We start from the raw sequence: 21438 nt of genomic DNA on the forward strand, positions 1-21438 counted from the left end.
TTCATATGATTCCTGTTCATATACATGTGCCAAAAACACTGTTTTTTATGAAAGCTGAGACGAGGCTGAAAGTGAATAACACAAATATAAATAAATATGTGGCCACATATAAAGTCCACGGGGGATTGTGTGAAGCACATTGCGTAGATTATTTCACAGGCGACTCTGTATAGCTCCTTGTGGCATTCAGATGCATGATGGGAAACAGTTGGTCAGCACCTGGCAGGCGACCAATCCAATAAGGGAACAGATTGATTAGATCCACGACCCCCTCCCTGCCTTCGCTTCTCCTGAACTGGAGCTGGAAATGAGATTTTCATTCACACCCCAAATCCAGCGGGAACACAACTCAGTAACGCTCTCAGAATCAGCCATGAAGCAAAGCAGGCTTTGACTGCTGGAGTGCAGGGGCAACATGTGTGTATCCGGCTGCGATTATGCTGATGAGGACACTATCTACTTCGTTACTCATCTTTTTTTTGCTGCGTGTGTGTGTGGTTTTTATAAGCGCACGTACAGCTGGATGCACGTGCGACCTGTGTACAGTATAAATACATCCATACATAAGCGCACACTTGCATGCACACACAGGCAGAGTCCCTGCATGGTGGGAAGCATGCTGTGTGTTGTAATTTCACCCTCTCCCTGCAGTGAGGAATAATTACACCGCTCACTGACTCCTCAGTCTATCTTCCCTGCTTCTCTCTCATCCTCATCCTCTTCTCTGCCCTACAACTCTCCCATCTCCCCTCTATCACAACCACACACACACACACAAAACCACACACACACGTTCAGACTCTCCCACATTTGGCTGCACTCCAGCTTCCCATTCTTCCTCCTCCACTCCCCTCCCTCCTTTATTCTTGCCAACTCCTCAAAGTGCAAATCTTTCAAAATGTACTCCTCATCATAATGCAGCCAGTCAGACATGTGTGAATATTTATTTCTTGCATGTGCGGTTGATAATTAGTTGGTTAATGCGTTAGTCAAATAAAATTAAACGACTCTAGTGATTAATCATTGAAGTGATTCATCACGCAGTAAATGTTGAGGAGTTCTTGCTTCTTGGCTGTGTGGATTGGCTGTTTTTTCTTTGTTTCGTATTACTGTAAATTCTACAAATTTGAGTTGTACTTGGCTGCTCGGGCAAAACAAGCCATTTATAGACGTCACCTGGGACTCCAGGAAAATGTGATTGCAATTATTAGAGAGTTGTGATTTTTCTGACATTTTATAGACGAAACATTCAGCAGGTTAACTGAGATATAAAGCAGGAAAACCCAGAAAACACCCCAAGCTGGGTTGGATTTGTTTTTCTCCTTACATTTCACATCTTTAGTCACTGTGGGCTCTTTTTTGCACTGTGATATAAAGTCCTGCACCTCTATGGAAACAGAACAACCGTGGTTAGAAGTAGAGAGAGCTCAAAAATGTCTTCTGTACAGTTTGACAAAGTTTTAATGCCATAAAGTATTAAAAAGGAATGAAGAATGTGAATTTCTTTCATTATTTGTTTTACAAAAAAATCTGGAATCAATGTGTACAACATTTGTCCAAATGCCCACAGATGTTACCAACACTGGAAAAAAAATGGTGATCATCTCCTTCTATATGTAGATATTTTACAGATATTTGACGACTGTTTAATCGTTTTGATCTGTTTCCATGCTTGTCTCCTATCTGGATTGTCCAAGCACTGCCTGCAGTTCAATCAAAAAAATCACTGAATTTTTGTCATATGACTGTTGGTCACCGCTGAGTCACTATCGGCCTCTCAGTTGTGCCGAGGAACGTTGAATTTTTATTTTTTTTTACCAAATCTGGTTAAAGCAAACAGTGGTGTTTATTTATTTAGCAAATTTTCAAATGAGATATGTAAAACAAAGTCATTTTGATGAAATATCTTGACTTTAAGCTTAGATTTGGTTACATTTTCCAACATAACAGCGTTTTACAGATGAGTAGTTCAAGGACCATCTGGAATTCATAAACCCAATGATTCTTTCTGTTTTTACAGTTTCTTGCTCTAATAAATGATGTACTTTTGCAGCTTTTTTTTTTTTAAGATAACATACTTTCAAACCTATCAGTGGCTCTTTTAGCTCAGAAGATTTACTGATTCTGAAAATAAACATTAACTGCAGCACCGGCTTTATTATGAAAGAACCAGTCATTTTTTCTTATACAACTGCTCATGTTTTGTACTGATAATTAAACCTGGAGCCTTTCATATCCGTTCAAGCTTTAAAAGTGCTCTCACATTTATGACACAGAAAATGGATCTGACCTTTACTTCTACAACCATAGATGCTTAAATGACTCCTCCCACTTCACTGCTCCATAAACCTCCATTAATCCAGTTATCTAAGTCTTTCTGCATATCAAAGCAACTCATGACATCCTCAGCGGAGGGCCCATCTCCATTTCTGCTGGAGTCAGGAAGTGTGTGAATGGATTTCTGCTGCACTGTGTTCACAGGAAAAGGCACAGTGTCAGCAGCAGGGAGATTATTGACATCGACACCGGCGGGATTGACAGCATTTCATGTTCTCCGTCATTCCATAAATCCCACCAATTCCTATGCCTAACCTGTCCCGCGTTCCACACACAACTTCAAATAAAAACAGCCTTTGTAATCCTTTGAAAAACCCCCGTCAGATTGATCTGTCTTGGCTGTAACAAAAGAGCCGATTGTGTTGGAAGCAAAAGTGCACACTTGGTCCAAGCTGCGGCTCCAGACAGGCCTCGGAAATTGTTTAAAGAAACAACAGGAATTTTCAGAGGTAGTTTGACATGAGCCTCCACAATTTAACCTTAGTGGATTTTGCTGAAATCCAACAAGACTTCAGACTCGATCAGGTTACAGGCCTGATTACGTTAGATTTCTCACACCTGATACAAAACATTAGCAAAATAGCAAACCTGGGAAACACTAACAAATGGTTAAACCACTCAAACTCCAGATTGTTTTATCTGTATTTGTAAAGATTGCACAGAAATTTGAAATATTTTTAAAGTCAACAAATGAAAACTGAAAATGAATCAACTGTATGAGGTACATGCTGCACCTGCTGCTGTAAGCTTCTCTAATGTGGGCATTGTTTGAGTTTTAACCTGCTGCTTGGACAAAACAGACAGTTTCAAAGTGTCATCTTGTGCTCGGAAAACATCTGATGGCAGTTTTGTTTTTTGTTTTTTTTTTCAAATTGTGACATTTTAAATATAGATCAAATATTTAAAGGTAAAGTTAGCGGTCTGCTAGCTGTCCCGTATATCTGTGAGTGTGGGTTTTGGGGTTTCTGAACGTCAGAAAAAACACCAAAATCACATCATTTATCAGAGCCAGAAACTGTGAAAAACAGGAGGAATCATCGGACCTTAAACACATCAACAGTCCTTGAACTACTGACCTCTTACATGGTGTTCGATAAAAAGTTAAATTAAATCTAAGCGTAAAATCCTGATATTTCTTGAAAATCACTTTATTCTAAACGTCTCATTTAAAAAATCTCCAGAAATCAAAAAAAACTCAAATTCTGTACTTCTCAGTGCAACAATCAACAAACAACCATTAGTGACTCAACTGCAAGTGACAATCATGGCAAGCATGCAAACATTCTGCCAAACTAGGCTGAACTGCAGGCAGTGTTTTCACCAAGCAGACAGGACACATAAATGGATTCAAAATGTGAGTAGTAAACTATCTTTAGTATCTAGAGCCACTTTTTTCCAGTAATACTGACATCTGTGGGCACTTTTTTTGCTTTTTAATGAATTGCGGCAAAAATGAGGACACAGTGAGGAAAATGTGAAAAAAAATGCTTGGGGTTCAGATGGTTCACCAACTAATCATCATTAGCTGCAGCTGATACAAGAAAAAAAAAAACCAGCAAAATAAATTTTTACTGGGATACTAAATTTCAGTGATAGTTTGGTGCTACTTTACCATTGAGCCACTTGGAGTTGTACTGGGCGGTCCGGAGGGGCGGCATGCCTCCCAGACTGCGGTAAATGACGGGATCGCGGCCGGAGAAGTCGATGACGGTGGCGGCGTACAGCTCTCCGCTCTCCGTCACCACCGCCGTGGAGTTGTGCCGAGGGTCGTACGGACAGCGAGCCACTCCGTTCACTCGCTCCAGCACGCTGCTCATGTTTCCCACCTGAGATCGCACGGACACGGAGTGGAAACAGGACAGAGGAGGGTAGCAGGTTAAATCCACTGTGGTTTCACTGGAATTCCACCAAATTACACATCCAAACACACGCTTAACTGTACCTCTCGGGTAATACATAGCGGCTGGAAGGCATTCGTTCCGCAGGTCATGACCTCAGTCTTGTTCACCAGCAGGACTCTGATGTAGTTCTGACATTCAATCTGCACACAAGCAGGGGGGGAGAAGACAAGTTAGAGTGGAGCACAAGCTGAGGTGGCTGAGGAGCTAAATACTCCAGAAGAAGAATGGACCAAGTCTTCTGCTACCCGACTGGCGAGCAATCAAAAGCAGAGTAATTCAGCGCCTGCAGCTTTCGCTCCTGTAAGTCCATTGTTCAAAAATATGAATGCTCGTTTGCCGCTAAATTGGAGGCCCATTTGTGACATCGACACAGGCTCCACAATAAGTCAAGTACGTGTTTCGGTAAAAATCAAATCTGTCTCAACAAAGGCGTGAAATTGATTTATTGGCCTCTGTGGCTAAGAACTGAGGTAATTGTAGTGATGCAGGTTGCAAAGAAAATTGTCTGTTTTGTGTATTTGGTGTCACTCTTCACTCTATAGGAAGAGATAAAAACGACGCTCTCACAACTGATCGCTGCAATTGTTATCAGACATATTTGAAAGGAAGTCCTTCTGAGTGTCTCTCTTGTGCACAGTTTCCTTCCCTTTTTCCTTTTGCCCTCTCGCTTCACTTCAAGAAAAACAACTCTTGATTGAAGGGTCTGAAATAGCTGTTCTGTACCGAGCCCTCCCCCGAGGCCCACGAGGGCCGCGCCACAACAGCCAGAAGATATCAAAATGGCCTCTCTGGAAGTCAGGCAGCGCTGACATGAAGTGTTGTAATTGGGGGCGTGATGGAGGTTACCTCTGTTTTGCCTTTGCTCTGACAGGACCTCCTGGTTTCCTCGTCCGGTGCCCATTCTGTCGCCTAGGAGACAAAAACAAGAGAAAGTCCAGGGATGACAAAGGGGGCCGAAGCAGTCAGCTGAGTCCTTCAGACACCACAACAAGTTACGCAACAACTGACTGTTGCTAATACTGTAGGCACGCTCAAAAAGACGCATGAAAAGACTTTAACCTCATTGCTGTTTGTTTATTGTGTAAACATGGTGACTGGCTCGCCGGCCAAGAGCTTATTGGAGGGTAGCGGGCGAGGAACGCAACGAGGCAGCTGAAGCACTGAGGACGGCATTAGCATGTAAATGGCTTTCCTTCTATCTTCTCCCCCCCTTTTCTTCGGCTCTCTCTCGGGAAGTTTGCAGCATTCACCTCCACTCCACCACCCCACCATCACTCCTACTGGCCAATTATATTCCTGTTGATGGTTATGCCGCGGGCTTAATTATGGATGCAGGCGGCGCTGCAAACACACTAATACACACACACACACACACACACAGGCTGCTTGGCCACCGGAGCTGCACTGGCTCTTGTAAAGAGGGTTGAGAGATGTCCCTCACTTGGCATGAAGAGTACATGAGCAGGTGCCAGAGGACCCCCTGTTGTGTGTCACTGGCCTCATTTTACTCATCCTCCCCCATCTACGCCTCTTCTCTGATCTCACTGCCCAAGTAGGAAGGTTAGCTAAATGTCCAAAAGTGAAAGAAAAAAAAAAAAAAGACTGCCATTGTATAGCGTCAATCCATCTCCAGCTTTCTGTTTGCCTTTATTTCTCTCCTCGCTAAAGAGATTACTATCAGGAGATAATTATTTAGATCGTTGTCTTCCCAGGACGATTGGACCAAGTTGTGACCAAAGTCCTGCCAACGGAGGCCAACCAAGAGTCAACACGAAACTGGGTCAAACTCCAGAGTAAAGAAATAAATGTGATCCACTATGTTCAGTCTCTGACAATTTCTGACTTCATTTGTCCCGTGGTGACATCGCTTTTGTTCTTTTTCTGGATCTTTATTGTGCTTTCATTAAAAGACACTAAAAACTGGACACCCCTAGGACTGTTTCCATTCTGCTGGGAAAGTGGACTTGTGAGTTAATCACTTTTTTTTATATTTTGCGATCCTCGGTGCAGACAATGAAGCTCTTTAAGAATTTAAATAAAACATTATAAGCACCTTTAATGAGAACTTAAGACAACTGCCAAAAAATTTTCTGCTTAAATTCACCGAGTGTATAAATAGATCTCTTATTTCGCAGATCATGGAGTCCATAAACTGGGCTTGCAGGAGTGGACGCTCATGATTTTGGATGATTAGCCTCCGCATAAATTGTTGCTAATGAGTGAAAACAGCAGACTGAACAGTACTACCCACAGCCTAATGAGCTAGTCAAACATCTGCACATTGTCCTGGGATTTCTTTTTCTTGCTTTAATACTAAGTTGATATTCATGGACAATTCATGACTGCGTGATTGTTTTTTGATTGCGCTGCCAGGACCGTTTCTGCTGCCAAATCGCTGCAGAGGAAACTGTTCCTCCACATTTTAAATGCCAGTCTTGATTGCTTTAGATGCAAATTAAAGTGCAACTAGTCAATATTGCTGGTATATGAGCGCCGAATCAAATTACTACATCTAATTTAGGATGTGTCCTGTTGTACATATTCAGATCCATCTGTTTGAGTTTACTGTATTGGATATAAATGTTGGGTGTTTACTTTGTTGTGGACATCTTCATGTTTCTGTGTGGAATGTGTGCAGGTTTTTCTCTCTAACGTCTCTGAGTTTGTTGGTTTAGTTTCACAGAACATTAACGTATGAGTGCGCTGATCAGTCTTATATCCAGACAGCTGTGTTCACTGAACATGCTCTGATAAATCCACTGTATACAATCTGCCCAAAACCAAAGTTTACATTCCGTTCTGCCGGAGAATGTAATAAAATCAGAGCTTCAAATTGTAATTAAAATCACTCTTTTCTACAGGTCTCATTTACAAATGTCCCAAAAATGAAACATGTGCGCTACTTGTTACAACCAGGAAGCAACCAACAGTTGGTGTAACAAAAGTTTAGGGATTTTTTGGTTGAACTGCAGGTTGCATTCACAGCGCAGAGAGTAAACAGCTACTGAAATAAAGTAAAAATGTAAAACTATCTATAGTATGGAGAGGCACTTTAAAAATCTTGTGCATGCTGATTTCAGGTTTTTACTGATTTTTGTAGAATAAAATAAACAACTTAAACTTTTTATTTATGTATTTATTGATTGATTTTATGATTTATGGGATTCTAACTGTCATGCTGCATAGAAGACAAGTTTGGAGGACAAAGTTGGAAACTAGCTGGTAGACAAATTGAAACATTAGCTGCCAAAGAGCACAGTTTGTTTCTGAGCTATAGCCAAAGAATTTCCTTCAGGATACAGTTTTATCTTTTCTTATATTTTTTAATCAACAGCCGTGGGTGATAAAAACGGAGTAGAAAACTGGACTTCCATTTATCCTGCGGACACAACAATTTGCTAACTTGTTGCCAATACAGTTTAATAAATCAAGGCTGTCGTTAAGTTTGTTTTAGAGTTATTCCACCCCATTATGTGGCTGAAAATATTACATAATGCGTCTTTAAATCTTATAAATCTACACCCTGAGGAACATTATTCTACATGTTGATTTTGTTTCAAATCACCTGTTGAATTATCTTGTTTTCAGTCCAAATCAACTCTGAAATGTCCGTTTCTACACGCCACTGTGTTTGTCCTCTCCTTGCTAAAGCCCAGCGCCCACCACACATGTCATTTGTCTTAGATAATTGCAAATGTAAAACTACGGCAGTCTTCCCACTGGAGCAAGTAATTGTAATGTCAGAGTGTCAAAAAGCTATGATTGATGCTCTTTGGAAGCAACGTTGGCTATCAGATGTCCTTGAGGGCTATCATATGGTGAGTGGTCAATCAAAATTGGTAACTTGTGTCATTTGTAGGGTGGCGTCAGCGATTCAATGCACACTATGGAGGACCAGTTGCTCAGTCTTGTTCCTTATGCTCTGGAGCTGCAGGTGGAGTTTGAACTTACTAGTTGCTGGACAGTTTTGGAACACTGCAGCGAAAGATGCAATGGGTTTTGGCTTTTTCTTGATGCACGCCTTGATGAGAGTGGAGAGAGTGAATCAAAACAAACTGCTGCAAGGGACTAAAGCCCTCCACTGAGCAGAAGGAAGAGGCAGCAGACTCCACTGATAATCTATGAGGCTGTCACTGCAAGCAACTCATCACATATTGTCATTTTCTCAGGAAAAAAAAAATCCTGAATAGAGCAGCTCCAAACGACTGAGCCAACGAGAAAAAACCCCTCTGTGACAATGTGCAAGTGCAGGTGAGAGGCGAGATGGAGACAAATTCATTAGAGTTATAAAGCTATATTAAGCCGCTGCAGCCGCTAGAACACCGGTAAGTAGGCTCTGGCCCATATTGATAGTTACAGCTCATCTCCCCGTCTCCCACAGCAGCTTCCTTCAATTAACCTGCTTCAGACTGCACAGGAGAAAGAGACGGCAGCAGGGGACGGCTATATAAAGTAAACTGTGATTAAAATGAAACTCGAGCTCCAGACACCGAACATGAAGCAGAAGATGAAATAAGAAAAAAAAAGAGAGAAAGAGAGAGAAAGCCACTAATGTGCTCTACAGGAAGCTCTACTTTCCAGTCACGCTGACGAGCAGACAGTCAACAAGCTAAAACTCTGCGTCCCCCGAGTGCAACGAACAGCGTGGCACCTGCCATTCAGGCTGGGCCCCGCCCCTCCTCCGCGGCAGTCCATCACTCTGCCCGCTGAAATGAAAACGCTGCTCCTCCACAGCCCTGCCTGTCAGCCCGTGACAGCCCGGGGACTGATGGGGTGACGTCATTGTAAACACACACACACACAAACGCAAGGGGAGGTGGATGCCTTCGCGATGAATCATGGCTTGGAAGCATTACCATATTTTCGGCAGGGCCCCGTCTCCAAGGATCCCCACCGGCTTAACCCGTTGACCTTCACCAGAAAAGTGCCACCCTCCCCTCGGTCCTCCTCCTCCCCCCCTCCGCTCTCTGTCCGTCTCTTCTTCTTCACACCACTCAGGAACAAAGCCACACTCACACAGAGCCTGTGAGAATACCAATTCTGCCTCAACATGCTCTCCCCTCAAATTCCTTCTCCTCTGTACCAAATCATGAATGGCCCTGGCCGCCATCGACTGAATGAATAAAAGCTGCTGCACACTGTGTGGGCAGCAGAGGTAAAGAGATAAATTCCCAGCCAGTGCAGAGGTTCTCATTTCGCTGGATAATTATTTATTTGCAGTGCAGACGAGTCCCTCGCAACGCACTCGCTCACTGTAACAGTCAGATCTTCATTAATTTAGTGAGAAAATGAGGTTAAACAGAAAACAAAAACTAATTTTAACCCTGTGAGTCAAGTTTTTAAGTGGAATTTCACTACTTTTACTTTTAGGCTTTTATCTCGGTCATTATAAGGACTCACCAAACATGCTGCCTCTTATTTTTTCCAGAGCAGTTGAGGCCATCCAGATCTTCCATCACTTAATATTATAATACTTGCAGATTTTTTATAAATTTGGCTTTATATCAAGAGAAACAGATTTTGTACTATGAAACTGTTGTGTTTTTTATGTGTATCTCAACATAAAATACTGGCAGTAGAGACATGTTTTCATAATTGTGTTGAGGAAACATGAAGCTGGGACACTGAATGACTTAGAACATGGAAAAAACGAAAATTACTGTCATTATTTTATTCACTGAAGTAGCCGCATACAGCTGCCTCCTTGCAGACGTAGTAAACCGGGTAAACGTTTGCTCCAAATAAAGATAAAGATAAAAATAAAGATAACTTTATTGATCCCACAGTGGGGAAAGTTCACTGTGAAAATTCCTAAAGTTCCTAAACTTGGTCCTGGACCCCCCAGATTCTAGGATTATCACTGCACAGATGACCCGCATTCATCTTTTCAACACAACTTTTGAATCATTGCAATGAAAACTCCATTATTTTGTGTTTGATTCTCATACAGAGTGGGATGTATTGTCAGCTTCATGATGCAGAAATCTGATGCAAAAGCAGATTATTCTTTGGTGCACAAAGAAACACTGATAGTATCGTCAGACTTATTTTGATTTGCTATAGGGCGATGTTATTAAAGAATAGAGATTCATTCAAATGGCAAGCAGAGGAATGAGTGAATTGTATGTATGTATTTTCAGTACGTACAAATATGTAACAAGCTTCGGTTTGGCTTGTTCTTGTAATATGATATTAATATGAACTGCATATATTAACATTCATTCAAAGACAGTACTTCATAGATAACTATGCAACGACAGATTCATGAGCAACTCAAAGACCTTATTCTTCATGAGTGAGAATAAGGTGACGACAGCTACGTGCGGGTCGTAACTTTAATTAAATCTGAGGTGGATTCAAATTATTTTCTATTTCCGACGCTTGGCCGCGCAGACGATCACCTCGCATCGTTGGAAAGGTCAAGTCACGCGGTTTCCTTTGATATGTACTACACCAACTTTGAGACCATTTCAAGGGATGTCAGTTTGGAAGCAAAGCATTCACCAGACATGAAGGGTTGAAAAGAAAAGGGAATTTAAGTAGCTGCAGTACTAAAGGAAACAGAAAATACATGCAATAATGTAAATGTACGCATTACTTGTGGTCATATGTGGTTAGAATATTTAATTATCGTGTGTGATGTTACTTTATTACCTCAGAGTCATTGCCAGTATTACTTTTCTATTCCAGTCGTATTTTAGCTTACTTGTTTTGATTGTTAGTAGCGTGTCGTACATACATCTTCCTGGTTTTTCTTTAACGCGGTACTGCATTTTATCATGTTATGTATTTTGTTTTCTGAGCGATATCTGGAAAGAATTACAATTAGAATAAGAGAACAATGCGAGATCTTGGAAAGCAAACATACTCGCTTTTTTCCAAATAAAATACAGCTCAAAATCTGACTCTGGAAAGACAAGTGGACAACAACTATCCTGCTTCATTCAAATATACCAGCACCTCTAACACTCACTATATACATCATATCCTCTTTGTCTGATGCATACCAACATTGAAAAAACAAATAGCTTGCCTTTATTCCAACCAGCTGTTAGCTTAAAGTTTACTGATATCAACATCCGCGTGGCATCAAGTAAACTTAGTAGTCACAGTTAAAAGAAACTGGTCTGGACTGCTGTAGAAATGGGAACCAACAAGCTTCTCAAACTTTTTACTTTTTACTCTACGTGCACTAAATGTGGTCCTACCATACTATAACCCAGACAGTGATTCACTGCCAGTTTAGCCTCAATCACAACTCTTTTCCCAAACTATCTGCAGAAACCACATGTATGTTCTGAATCTGTGATGAATGACTTCTACTGATTTTGCAATGCGCTCTCTCCTGCTGCAGTTTCCACTGCTAATATGCTAATGTGTTAACACGTTGTTCATTAAAGAGCCGCAGTGAACTACAAAAATCAATATCCTCCATGCGCGAAACACCAGACAATTAAAGACTCATCTAACTACTAACTTACTGCCATTTTTCATACTCAAATGCAGCCCCGTGGCACCGAGGCGTTCTTATTTGTGCCTGCAGTCTCAGATGCGTGCTAGAGTTAATTTCCATCTGTTAGTAAGGCCAACGACCACGTACGATCCGTGCCATCAATTCCCCCTCCAAACCTGAGCCCGACACCCCATTTCTCCCAATTTCGCCGCTCCTTAGACACAATAAGAATATCTTGCCCACGGCATCTTTCTTAAAGGCGAGGAGACGGGGGGGAAAACATGAATTTTTTATGGGCAAATAAAATTGCAGAAAATACAATTAGTGGCAGGATAGAGGATTCATCACTTTTACCGCATAAAGACGGTGGCCGGGCTCGAAAATGAATTCTATTTTTACGAGAAAGAAAGCGGGAGAAGGGGAGGACGTAGAAAGAAAAAAAAAAAAGATGGAGAGCGGGAAACACTAATGAAGTAAAGAGAGTCTGCGAGCGGCGGCGGCTGCAAATGTGGTTGTTCCTGAAATGTGCTGCTGTGTTGATAAGGCCGCCTCTCACTGACACACTGCTAACATCATGTGTGACAACTAATTATAACTCATGAATATTGTAAATAAGTGTGTCAGGGGAGTAATGGTTGTTTGAATAGGAGCTGTCTGACACTTGTTACAGTCAAGATAGATTTGTGTAGCACTGCAGTGGGGCTCTGTCTAACTGGCTTAGTGTGGAAACGTATTAAAAATCCGCTGGACTGTTTCTTTACTGTAGAGACTAATAATTTAAACATCTGGGTGACAGCCTATAATAAGAAACGGCTAAATTATTACCCCGTACGTAAAGCTTAAATAATGGCATGAAATGCAGAATAGCCCATTCAGACTAATGAGTATGACAAAATATTAGCCGGAGATTTTCTTTAAGTATTGATAGTGAAAGCTGAGAACATTTTAGCAGAACATTTCCATGAAACACTCATTAAATCGACTGTTGTGGCCATAAAAACTCATAGAAATGTGTATTTATTATTCGCAGGTTGCTAGCAGTCACAGAAGACATAAAGTAAAGGATGCATGTTGCTGCTCAAACCTCCTCGTCTTTCCTTCCGTATTCATCCTGATACAGAAGCGCCTCACCGCAGGCTTTTCCTCTGTATGTTTCTTCATTATTGAGACGCTGGAAACAATCCGACTCAATCCTACACTCATCTGCCGCTGATTGTTTCCAGCCTTTCACTGCTCAGCGCGATCCCTCTCTTTATGTAAACTGCCATTTCAGGCGACAACCCACACTAAACACATATATACATATACCAGCACACCCGCTCTACTTCACAATATGGCCAAATTTGGCACAAATTGGTTCCCAGGTGGTGCAGAGGAAAAAACACTCAGCCACCGACGCAGCAACGCAGAAGTGAACACCACTGGCAGCCTTCACAGATGGGAAACCAGTGACGCATCATGTGCTCGTCTAATCGACAGTTGATATTATTTGGGTTCTCTGCAACCCAAATTGTATCCCGTATTAATAAGTCATTTTCGTTTTATTGAATTTCCCTTCTGGGATAAATAAAATAAAGTTATTTTTTTTTTTCAAACTTTGGTTTAATTGCTACAGTATCTGCGTCAGGTACGCAGCTGAATTTGAAATGACTGCACTCGTGTCACAGCTAAAGTCGCCTTTTTCCAAACATCCACACTTTTGGTTTCTGCTGCCCTTTAAGAAAGTCGTGTCACTAGAAACTGTATTTGAGTCACATAATTTGAATTTGTATTAAAAATTCAATTTGAATCACATTATTTGAATTTGGCAACATATAAAAGTGTACCAAAAACCAAAATTTGAATCACATAAGTTGTATTCTTCACTTTGAATAGCTTTATTAAATACTGAATCTGAATCTCATAATTTGAATTCATGAATTTAAAACTATTGCATTGAATCATGTATTAAAAACTGTATTTAAATAACATTGTTTGAATTTGTCAACTTGAATAACTATCAAATAAACCGAATTTGAATCACATAATTTATATTCATCAACTTGAATAATTATATTCAAAAACTGAATATGGATGACATCATTTGAATTAGTCAACTTGATGATAAAAGAAAAAAAAAACTGGATTTGAATCGCGTAACTTGAATTTGAATTTATCAGATTCAAATTTATTTTGAGTCCATGTCCAGTTTCAAAATTTAAACTCAGTTTCCAACACTCAGAGTCTGTGTACTGTGAGACATGCCCGGATCAACAAATAGGTGCTGTCATTATTTAAGATGAGCGATTTTAATTCAAATTATGTGACTCAAATTCAATTTTTAATGCAATAATTCAGGTTGAGTTATTCAAATTCAAATAAAAAGAATAAAAATTTTGTTTCTAGTCGCACATATTCCTGCCGCTACCACCTGCTTCTGCAACAAACCTAATATTAAAGGTGCAAAAACTAACTCTGAGGTTGTTCTATGAGGTTGTATTCTGTCTGGCCACCAGCTTTTAAGACGTCATTTCAGGCACTGGGTTTTAAACATATGATTTATAAAATAGCTGCCATCTAGCAAACTACTTATTAGTTTAATCCAGTGATTACAGAAGGTGACTTCCTGATATCTGTCACATTTCTAAAAGTGAAGGACTATTGCAGGAGAAACATGCACATTTGGCAGTTTTTAAAAAAAATTGTTGTTGTTTTTTTACTAATGAAGTTGCAGAAAAACGACATGAGCAGTACACTTCTAAAGAGTTTAGTTATTTTTGTTGCTCTGCAGTATTCTATTTTTGGTCACCAAATTGGGGGTCACTGTTAATTGAAGTTCATGGCTGTGGGATTCCTCTGTTACCTCCACACTGTGTGCCGATGTGTTGTCCGTTTGTTGCCATAGAAACCGATGCCTCAAGACTTTGGCCGTGTTGAAAATCTCCCCCTCGTTCACTCACTCAACACTCAAGATGGACACTCAGCAGTTCACTCAGTAGAGAGCAGTAAACTGAGACGTCACCATCACCATCATCTGGGCATCTGGAATCTGCACTAACTTGTGGGATTGTTAGCAGAAAGTAGCGTCGTAGCGTAGAATAAACCAACGGACAGTAAATGCAGTTTAGTGTGTGGTGAAGAGAAAATCATTTCAGAGAGCCTTTGCTGCATTCTGATATCATTTGTGGTAATCTTCCAAGAACATTGTATTTGTACACATAACAAATGAGGCTGTAAGCATGACATGTTAAACCCTACAGGTGAAACACAGCTGCTCTCCAGACCTGTAGTGATGCTCGCTTTAAGAAATAAAGGACAAAATGCTCTTCTGCCAGTGATCTTGAAAGTCTGTTGTCACACAAACAAAACACTGAGATGCAGTTTTGAAGAAGCTGAAAGTGATGCAATCCACCTCGTCACCCCTCTGCTCTGCTGTTTATTCACTGTGTCAGCTCCGTGTTCATTTGCTTTCATACAACACTGACGAATGAAACTCCTTCAAAAAGGACTGCAACAGAATTACATTTTTTAAAATACCTGTTTTAATTCTGATTCCCCATTGTGTGGAGCAGCTTCACGCGTTTCTTTCTTTTAAGGTTAAAATATTTTGTAACCACATTTTACTTTCATATGGAAATGCTCCGGATTTGCCACCTACCGATTTCCATGCCATTTTCGCCACTGTATGGGAAACTCGTCTTTCATTGGCAAAATGCAAATAAATGAAGGAGTGAGTGAATAAATACATATGCAATTACATGGAAACACCCACAGGTTTACATACGCTTATATAAACACAGAGATATAGTGTTTCCGAAGCCACAGAAACCACAGATGGATGAAACACGACTTTCAGCAACCCTTTGTTTCGCAGCTCATTGTCTCTAAACACTGATCCGTGGACACACCCACATCCTCTTCTTTGTGTTTCGTTCTCACATACACAACAACAGTGTCCATTCACTATATTCACACACAAAGACACACACACACACACACACACACTTGTCAACCACAAGCTCATGTGCGCATACTTCTCCCTATCAGACCCTCTGACAGGCTGAATCAGTGCAGCTGGAGGTCATTTACCTGCAGCTTCTTCCACATGCTGCTGCAGACATGCAGGGAAGCAGCGTTCACAGTGTAGCGACACATCCAACACACGCTGCACCGTTCTAAACATGCAGAACATTGCTTGTGCCGCTAAGAATAACATCGAGGTGCAGACATCGGCAAATAGACGGCAGCGGGAGACGAGATGAGCAGGCAGCAGTCAGTCAGCCATGAATGCAAACCTACAAACACTCCCCACAACTTGCACTGACTGACTTCAAGCGTGAAAAGCAGCATTTAGACAAATATTTTCATCCTAAAGCACTACGCATCCAGTGTAGCTTCAAATAGAGTTCGGTATATGTCTGACTACTCTCTTCAAAACGATTCAATTTCACAGAAAGACAATACGTGATGAGGCACAGTGACAGAACTGGATATTGAACAGTATCATGCTTTTGAGGTTCGGTATCCAGCTGCAGACTCCAAAATGTGTCTACAGCAGCAAAAAAGTTTATTTAAAATGCTTGGGCAGATTCGTTGTTAGTGTTTTAGGCCATTTACCAATGTAAATTCAGGCAATTCTTTGTGGTTAAATTCTTCTACGTGTGCTTGTGCTATCCGACGTGCTGAGATTATTGGAACATATAGTTCAACGTTCTGAGCCTGAAAATCCTCTTGCGCATTTGAAAGGCACGCTCTCTTTACAAAATCAATACAATCACACCATTTATCAAAGCCAAGAATAATAAAAAAAACAGAGACAATTGTCAGATTTTGAACGTTCTTGAACTAGGCATTTATAGCATGATGCCAGGTTGGCCAAATCTGAGCCTATAATCATGATGTGCTATCAAAATGACTTAAAAATGTGTAAAAAAAGTTGTGCTCCTCAATGCAGTCAAGAAACCATTATGGACTCTGATGCAACCAACAGTCAACTGAAAAAAAAAATCAGGTTCAGTTGAACTGCAGGTTGTGTTTGTTGAGCAGATAGGAGCCACGTATAGAGGCAAATTAAAAATATAAGTAGTGAAATATCCATAATGTATAGAATAATATTATTTTTTTGTCCACAATTATTGGTGTAGGCACTTGGAAAACTATGGTACCTGTTGATTCCAGGTTTTTCAACTGATGTAAAATAAGTAATCACAGAAATTCCGTTTTTGTTTTTTCACCTTTTTATGAAAAAAGCAGATATTTGAGTTCTCTCGACTATTAGTCATGGCTGTGCTGTTTTCATAGAGATGCAGGACTTTATGTTGCAGTGAAAAATCAATGATCCCACATTGAGTAAAAAAATGGAGCAGAAAATTCTCAGAAAGTGCTTGAGAATCGAAGGGTCAATGAAAATCCTTCAGCAAACTTAAGCATGTGCCAGGAGGTATCCAATGGACAACGGTAGCTAATATTAGTACTGCTCAAAGCCTGGTGTAGGCAACATGGAAGAAGAACCACATGCAGATATCTGAATCAAATGAACAGGCTTAGGGACAGACAGTGGGTCTATATATAGGTACAAACGACTGGCAGGCTTTCTGTAACAAGAATAGAATACATACATGCAGGAAGGCGGTCAGTAAATGTATACCGGAGCTTATTAAAGAAGGTGGGGACAGGTGAGCAGAGAGGAATCAGGTGACAGCGGGAGACTCTGAGGTCACCTGGTGGACAGGTGAGGAATGACGAGGTCTGGATAGGTCACGAAAACCCTGCTGCCATGCAGGAGAACAGAAGGATGGAACCTTGGATATGTTTTCTGTTGCTAAATATGTTTGAAACATGTGTACAACTTGGACAGAGTGTTGCTTTTAAAAAAATACAAAAGTTGCAATGCAGAATCCTAAATGAGCACAAGAAAAACGGTTACTCCATGTATGTTCAGCGTAAAAAAGGCTGATCGAGATAGTAAAGAACATGCTATGGCTGCCATAACAAGGAAATGTAAAGCTCAATATGTCCCCCATGTATTAAATATTATTCTTCGACTGGAAAATGTGGGTGCAACATAGAAACATGCTGTGAGTGATGGTATTTTTTACATCATTAAAATGTAAATGTAGCTGTTTTGTAGTCATAGTAGTGGGTATTTAACAAGAAAAACAGATTCAGATAACCGTAACTGCTGTTTTCTCCTCCTTTTGATGTTAAGGTGTTGAGTTGAATACATTGTTTGGTTCAGTATGTGCTAACAGGCTGTATGTGGTTGCCCACTCACCATGCTGCTGCCTCCTACTCACTGTAATTCCACATTAGGGAGGCTGGCAGGTGAAGGCAGACAGTTCTCTCCACGACCAACCAACCAACCAGTGCAGAGCATTTTTTCCTCGTCTTCCCCAAATACTTACTGTACTGTGTGCACCCACACAAGTACAAAGAAAGATGCAGGTAAAGCAGGTGAATGTGCGCACTAACATAGTACAGTGCTGCCCACATAAAGTCATACCCCTTTATAGAATATCAATAATCATAAAATATCGAAGTCCTGAATCATTTCCTATATAACCCATAGTAAAATAGCCCGTTTATTGTCATAGAATAATGTCATAATCCCAGTTTCTGTCAATGAAATTCCCTGAAATTGATCCAGGAATAATTTTTGCCCGTGTAAAGTCATGGTCGGCAGATCGTTACGGCTCACGGGCTCAAACGAGTGTCAGTCATGTGTGGCAGATCATCACACCCCGGTCAGCCGCGGAGGGCAATTTGTTCACCTGAGATCAGATCACTGAGTTTTTCACACACTGACATTAATTAGGGCACATCACCTTTTTTTCATGTTCACACACTTTTTTCTAGATTAATGTTTAATAAAAGTTTAAAACAAGTCTTCTTTTCTTTCCCCAAATTAAATGCTTCATTTCCCCAACTACATGCTAAATATGTCCAATATAGACCACGTAGATTGTGCTGGTCCAGTACATAGGCTAGTTTTCACACCCAAAGTCTTTGCCATCTTGAACCCCTCCGATTGGAATATCCCGGATATAGTCATAATTCCATCCTGGACTGATAATAAATGGGCAGCGCTGTACTAAAGCACCTAGAATATGAAAGGGGTGTCATTGTTTTATGATTTGACAGAAAATATGTGAGAAGATTTCTTTGGTTCAGATAATTCTATGGGTCAAAGTCAGTGTTTAAAGAAAAAAATAATGAATAGTTTATATGTGACGCTCACCGGCCACTCTATCAACTACACTTTAGTAGTACCGGTTTGGACTCTTTTCACCTTCAGAACTGCCTTAATCGTTGGTAGCATAGATTCAAAAAGTTGCTGGAAACATTCCTTAGAGATTTTGTTCCATATTGCCACAATAACATGACGCAGTTCACATCCATGATGCGTATCTCTCGTTCCACCACATACCAAAGGTGCTCTACTGGGTTGAGATCTACGTCGCTTTGGATAAAAGTGTCTGCAAAATGAAATTGTAGAATTGTAGATCTGGTGAATGTTGGACTCCAGTGAACTCACTGTCATGTTAAAAAAAACAGTCTGAGATGATTTGAGCTTTGCTGGAAGTAACCACCAGAAGAGATGCTATTTGGGTCACTGTTGCCTTTCTATCATCTCGAACCAGTCTGGCCATTCTCCTCTCACCTCTGGCATCAACAAGACATGTTCAACCAGAGAACTGCTGCTCACTGGATATTTGGTTTCTTTTTCACACCTCTCACTGTAAAACCTCGAGATGGTTGTGTGTAAAAATCCCAGTAGACCAGCAGAAACAGTCAGACCAGCCCGTTTAGCACCAACAACCATGCTGCGTTCAAAGCCACTTAAATCCATTTTCTTGCCCATTCTGATGGTTGGTTTGAACTTTGGGCCGGACTATCTTTTCAAGAAATTCATGGTTGGCAAAGAAGAACGGAGTCAAATCGCTGTATCCAGACATGCTAGGCTGATTGAGAGCGATCCACACAGGCTCAATGCTCTAACTGCAGCCAAATGTGAATCAACTAAACTCTTAAACAAAGGGGGTGAATAATTAATGTTACTCTGTAGAAATCTGTTTTCACTTTGACATGAAAGAGTCTTTCTTGGGGGTAAATTCTTGTCAGAAAGTCAGATTATACTGACCATGATTCAGTGCTGAAAAGCAAAATAAAAAACTTTCACTTTTCATAGACACTGTACTTGCAGGTACCATTGCAACCTGCATACACAACATTCCGATTGTTTCCCCGCCGGCTGCAGCACATTACACGATAACAAGTAGCACCCTTTTGCTCTCAGCTCTGTAGCTCAAATTATCCCTCCGTTCTGACAAAGGCGGCATCAATAATTAAATCTCCGGCCAAATTGCGGCACAGAAATGAATGAGGAGTGCAAATGAAATCAGCCATGACTCATGAAGCGCTGGGCAGCACGAGACGAGCGTGATACTTTGAGCAAAACAAGGGTATGAATATCAGAGGGTCAGCTTAATGGCCGTCCTGTGGCCTATTGTTCATTTTGATCCCCTGCTTTCTGTGACGGCAGCGTATTGTGGTGTGCATTATGTAAATGACATGTATATGGAACATACTCCACTTCAAACTAACACCACCTGCATGAGAAAATGTCAGCGTGTCTTCAGAATAACCACATGTCATTTCCTTCCGTCCTAAAGGAATTCAAGCATCCAACAAAAACACCTACAATAACAGGGATTTATTTTTCTTTCCGAGACGTTCCCAGCCATCTCTGTTGACGAGGGAGTTTTCATAAGACATTTCCTGCAAAGAAGGAGCAAGCTGACCGTTGACTCCTCAGATCAGCGCGGTTCTCTTGCCCTTGGTCGGCCGCAGGGAAGTGATGCATGCTGGGACCAAACAACAGCAAACAGGGAAACCAGCTGTTCTCCGCGGCAGTAAATCCTCTTCTGACGAACCCACTGCTTCTGTCATCTGACAACTCAATTTTCTAAATAGCAACGTTGCTGCATTTAACCCTGCGAACCCCCAAACTAACGAAATTACACCATTTATCAAAGCCAGACAGAACAATTGGATTTGCAACTTTCTGACGGTCATCGAACTAATCATGTGTGACGTGCAGTTCAATCGGGAAAATGAACTAAATCTCCGCTCAGAATCATATTTCATTACAATCACGCTACTCTAAATGTCTCATTAAAAAAAATGCAATAATCAGATTCAGTAAAAAAAATAAATAAATAAATAAATCTGCACTCCTCTGTGCAGCAGAGCAGCCACTTAGGTACGACTAACAATCTATAATATATATTCAAGGACTGAACTGCAGGCTGTGTTCACACAGAGCTGATAGGAGACAAGTATGGAAACAAATCTATGATGTATTTAGTAAAATATCCATTGTATGAAGAGTCTCGATTTTATATTAATTAGTAACAACTGTGGGTGGTTGAGAAAATGTTGTACATGTTGATTCCATTTTTTTTTCTTGTTTTTGTAAGCTAATTATTAACAAAATCATCTTTTGTTCTTTCTCTGTTATTCTTTGGTTTATCACTTGTTACATTGCTCATGGTTGTGCCATTACCACAGATGTGCAGGACTTAACATTGCAGTGAAAAATGTGGCCGAAGCATAAATGAAACCATTAATTATTAATGAATACATTCTGCTGTTATACATTATACAAAACTATATACCAATCTAAAAACACAAGTGTGATTCTGATCTGCTCATTTAATTCATTATAAAACATATATTTAAAGTCACACAGCTGTTGAATGAAAGTCA

The 21438-nt window shown here is 40.6% G+C and overlaps 1 protein-coding gene across 1 annotated transcript in view; it reads right to left on the reverse strand.

Annotated features, from left to right (window-relative positions):
- LOC103367378 (semaphorin-5B-like) overlaps positions 1-21438 on the reverse strand; it is a 222994-nt gene that overhangs the window by 68810 nt on the left and 132746 nt on the right. The window contains exons 6-8 of the mRNA XM_008295383.1: positions 5085-5147; positions 4280-4378; positions 3950-4163 (exon numbers count right to left, since the gene is read on the reverse strand). Coding sequence (XP_008293605.1) covers positions 3950-4163; positions 4280-4378; positions 5085-5147 — 376 coding nt within the window. The remainder of the gene's footprint in view (positions 1-3949; positions 4164-4279; positions 4379-5084; positions 5148-21438) is intronic.

Source organism: Stegastes partitus, unplaced genomic scaffold (genome assembly GCF_000690725.1).
Source record: "Stegastes partitus isolate 25-593 unplaced genomic scaffold, Stegastes_partitus-1.0.2 Scaffold1042, whole genome shotgun sequence".
NCBI classification, from domain to species: Eukaryota; Metazoa; Chordata; class Actinopteri; family Pomacentridae; genus Stegastes; species Stegastes partitus.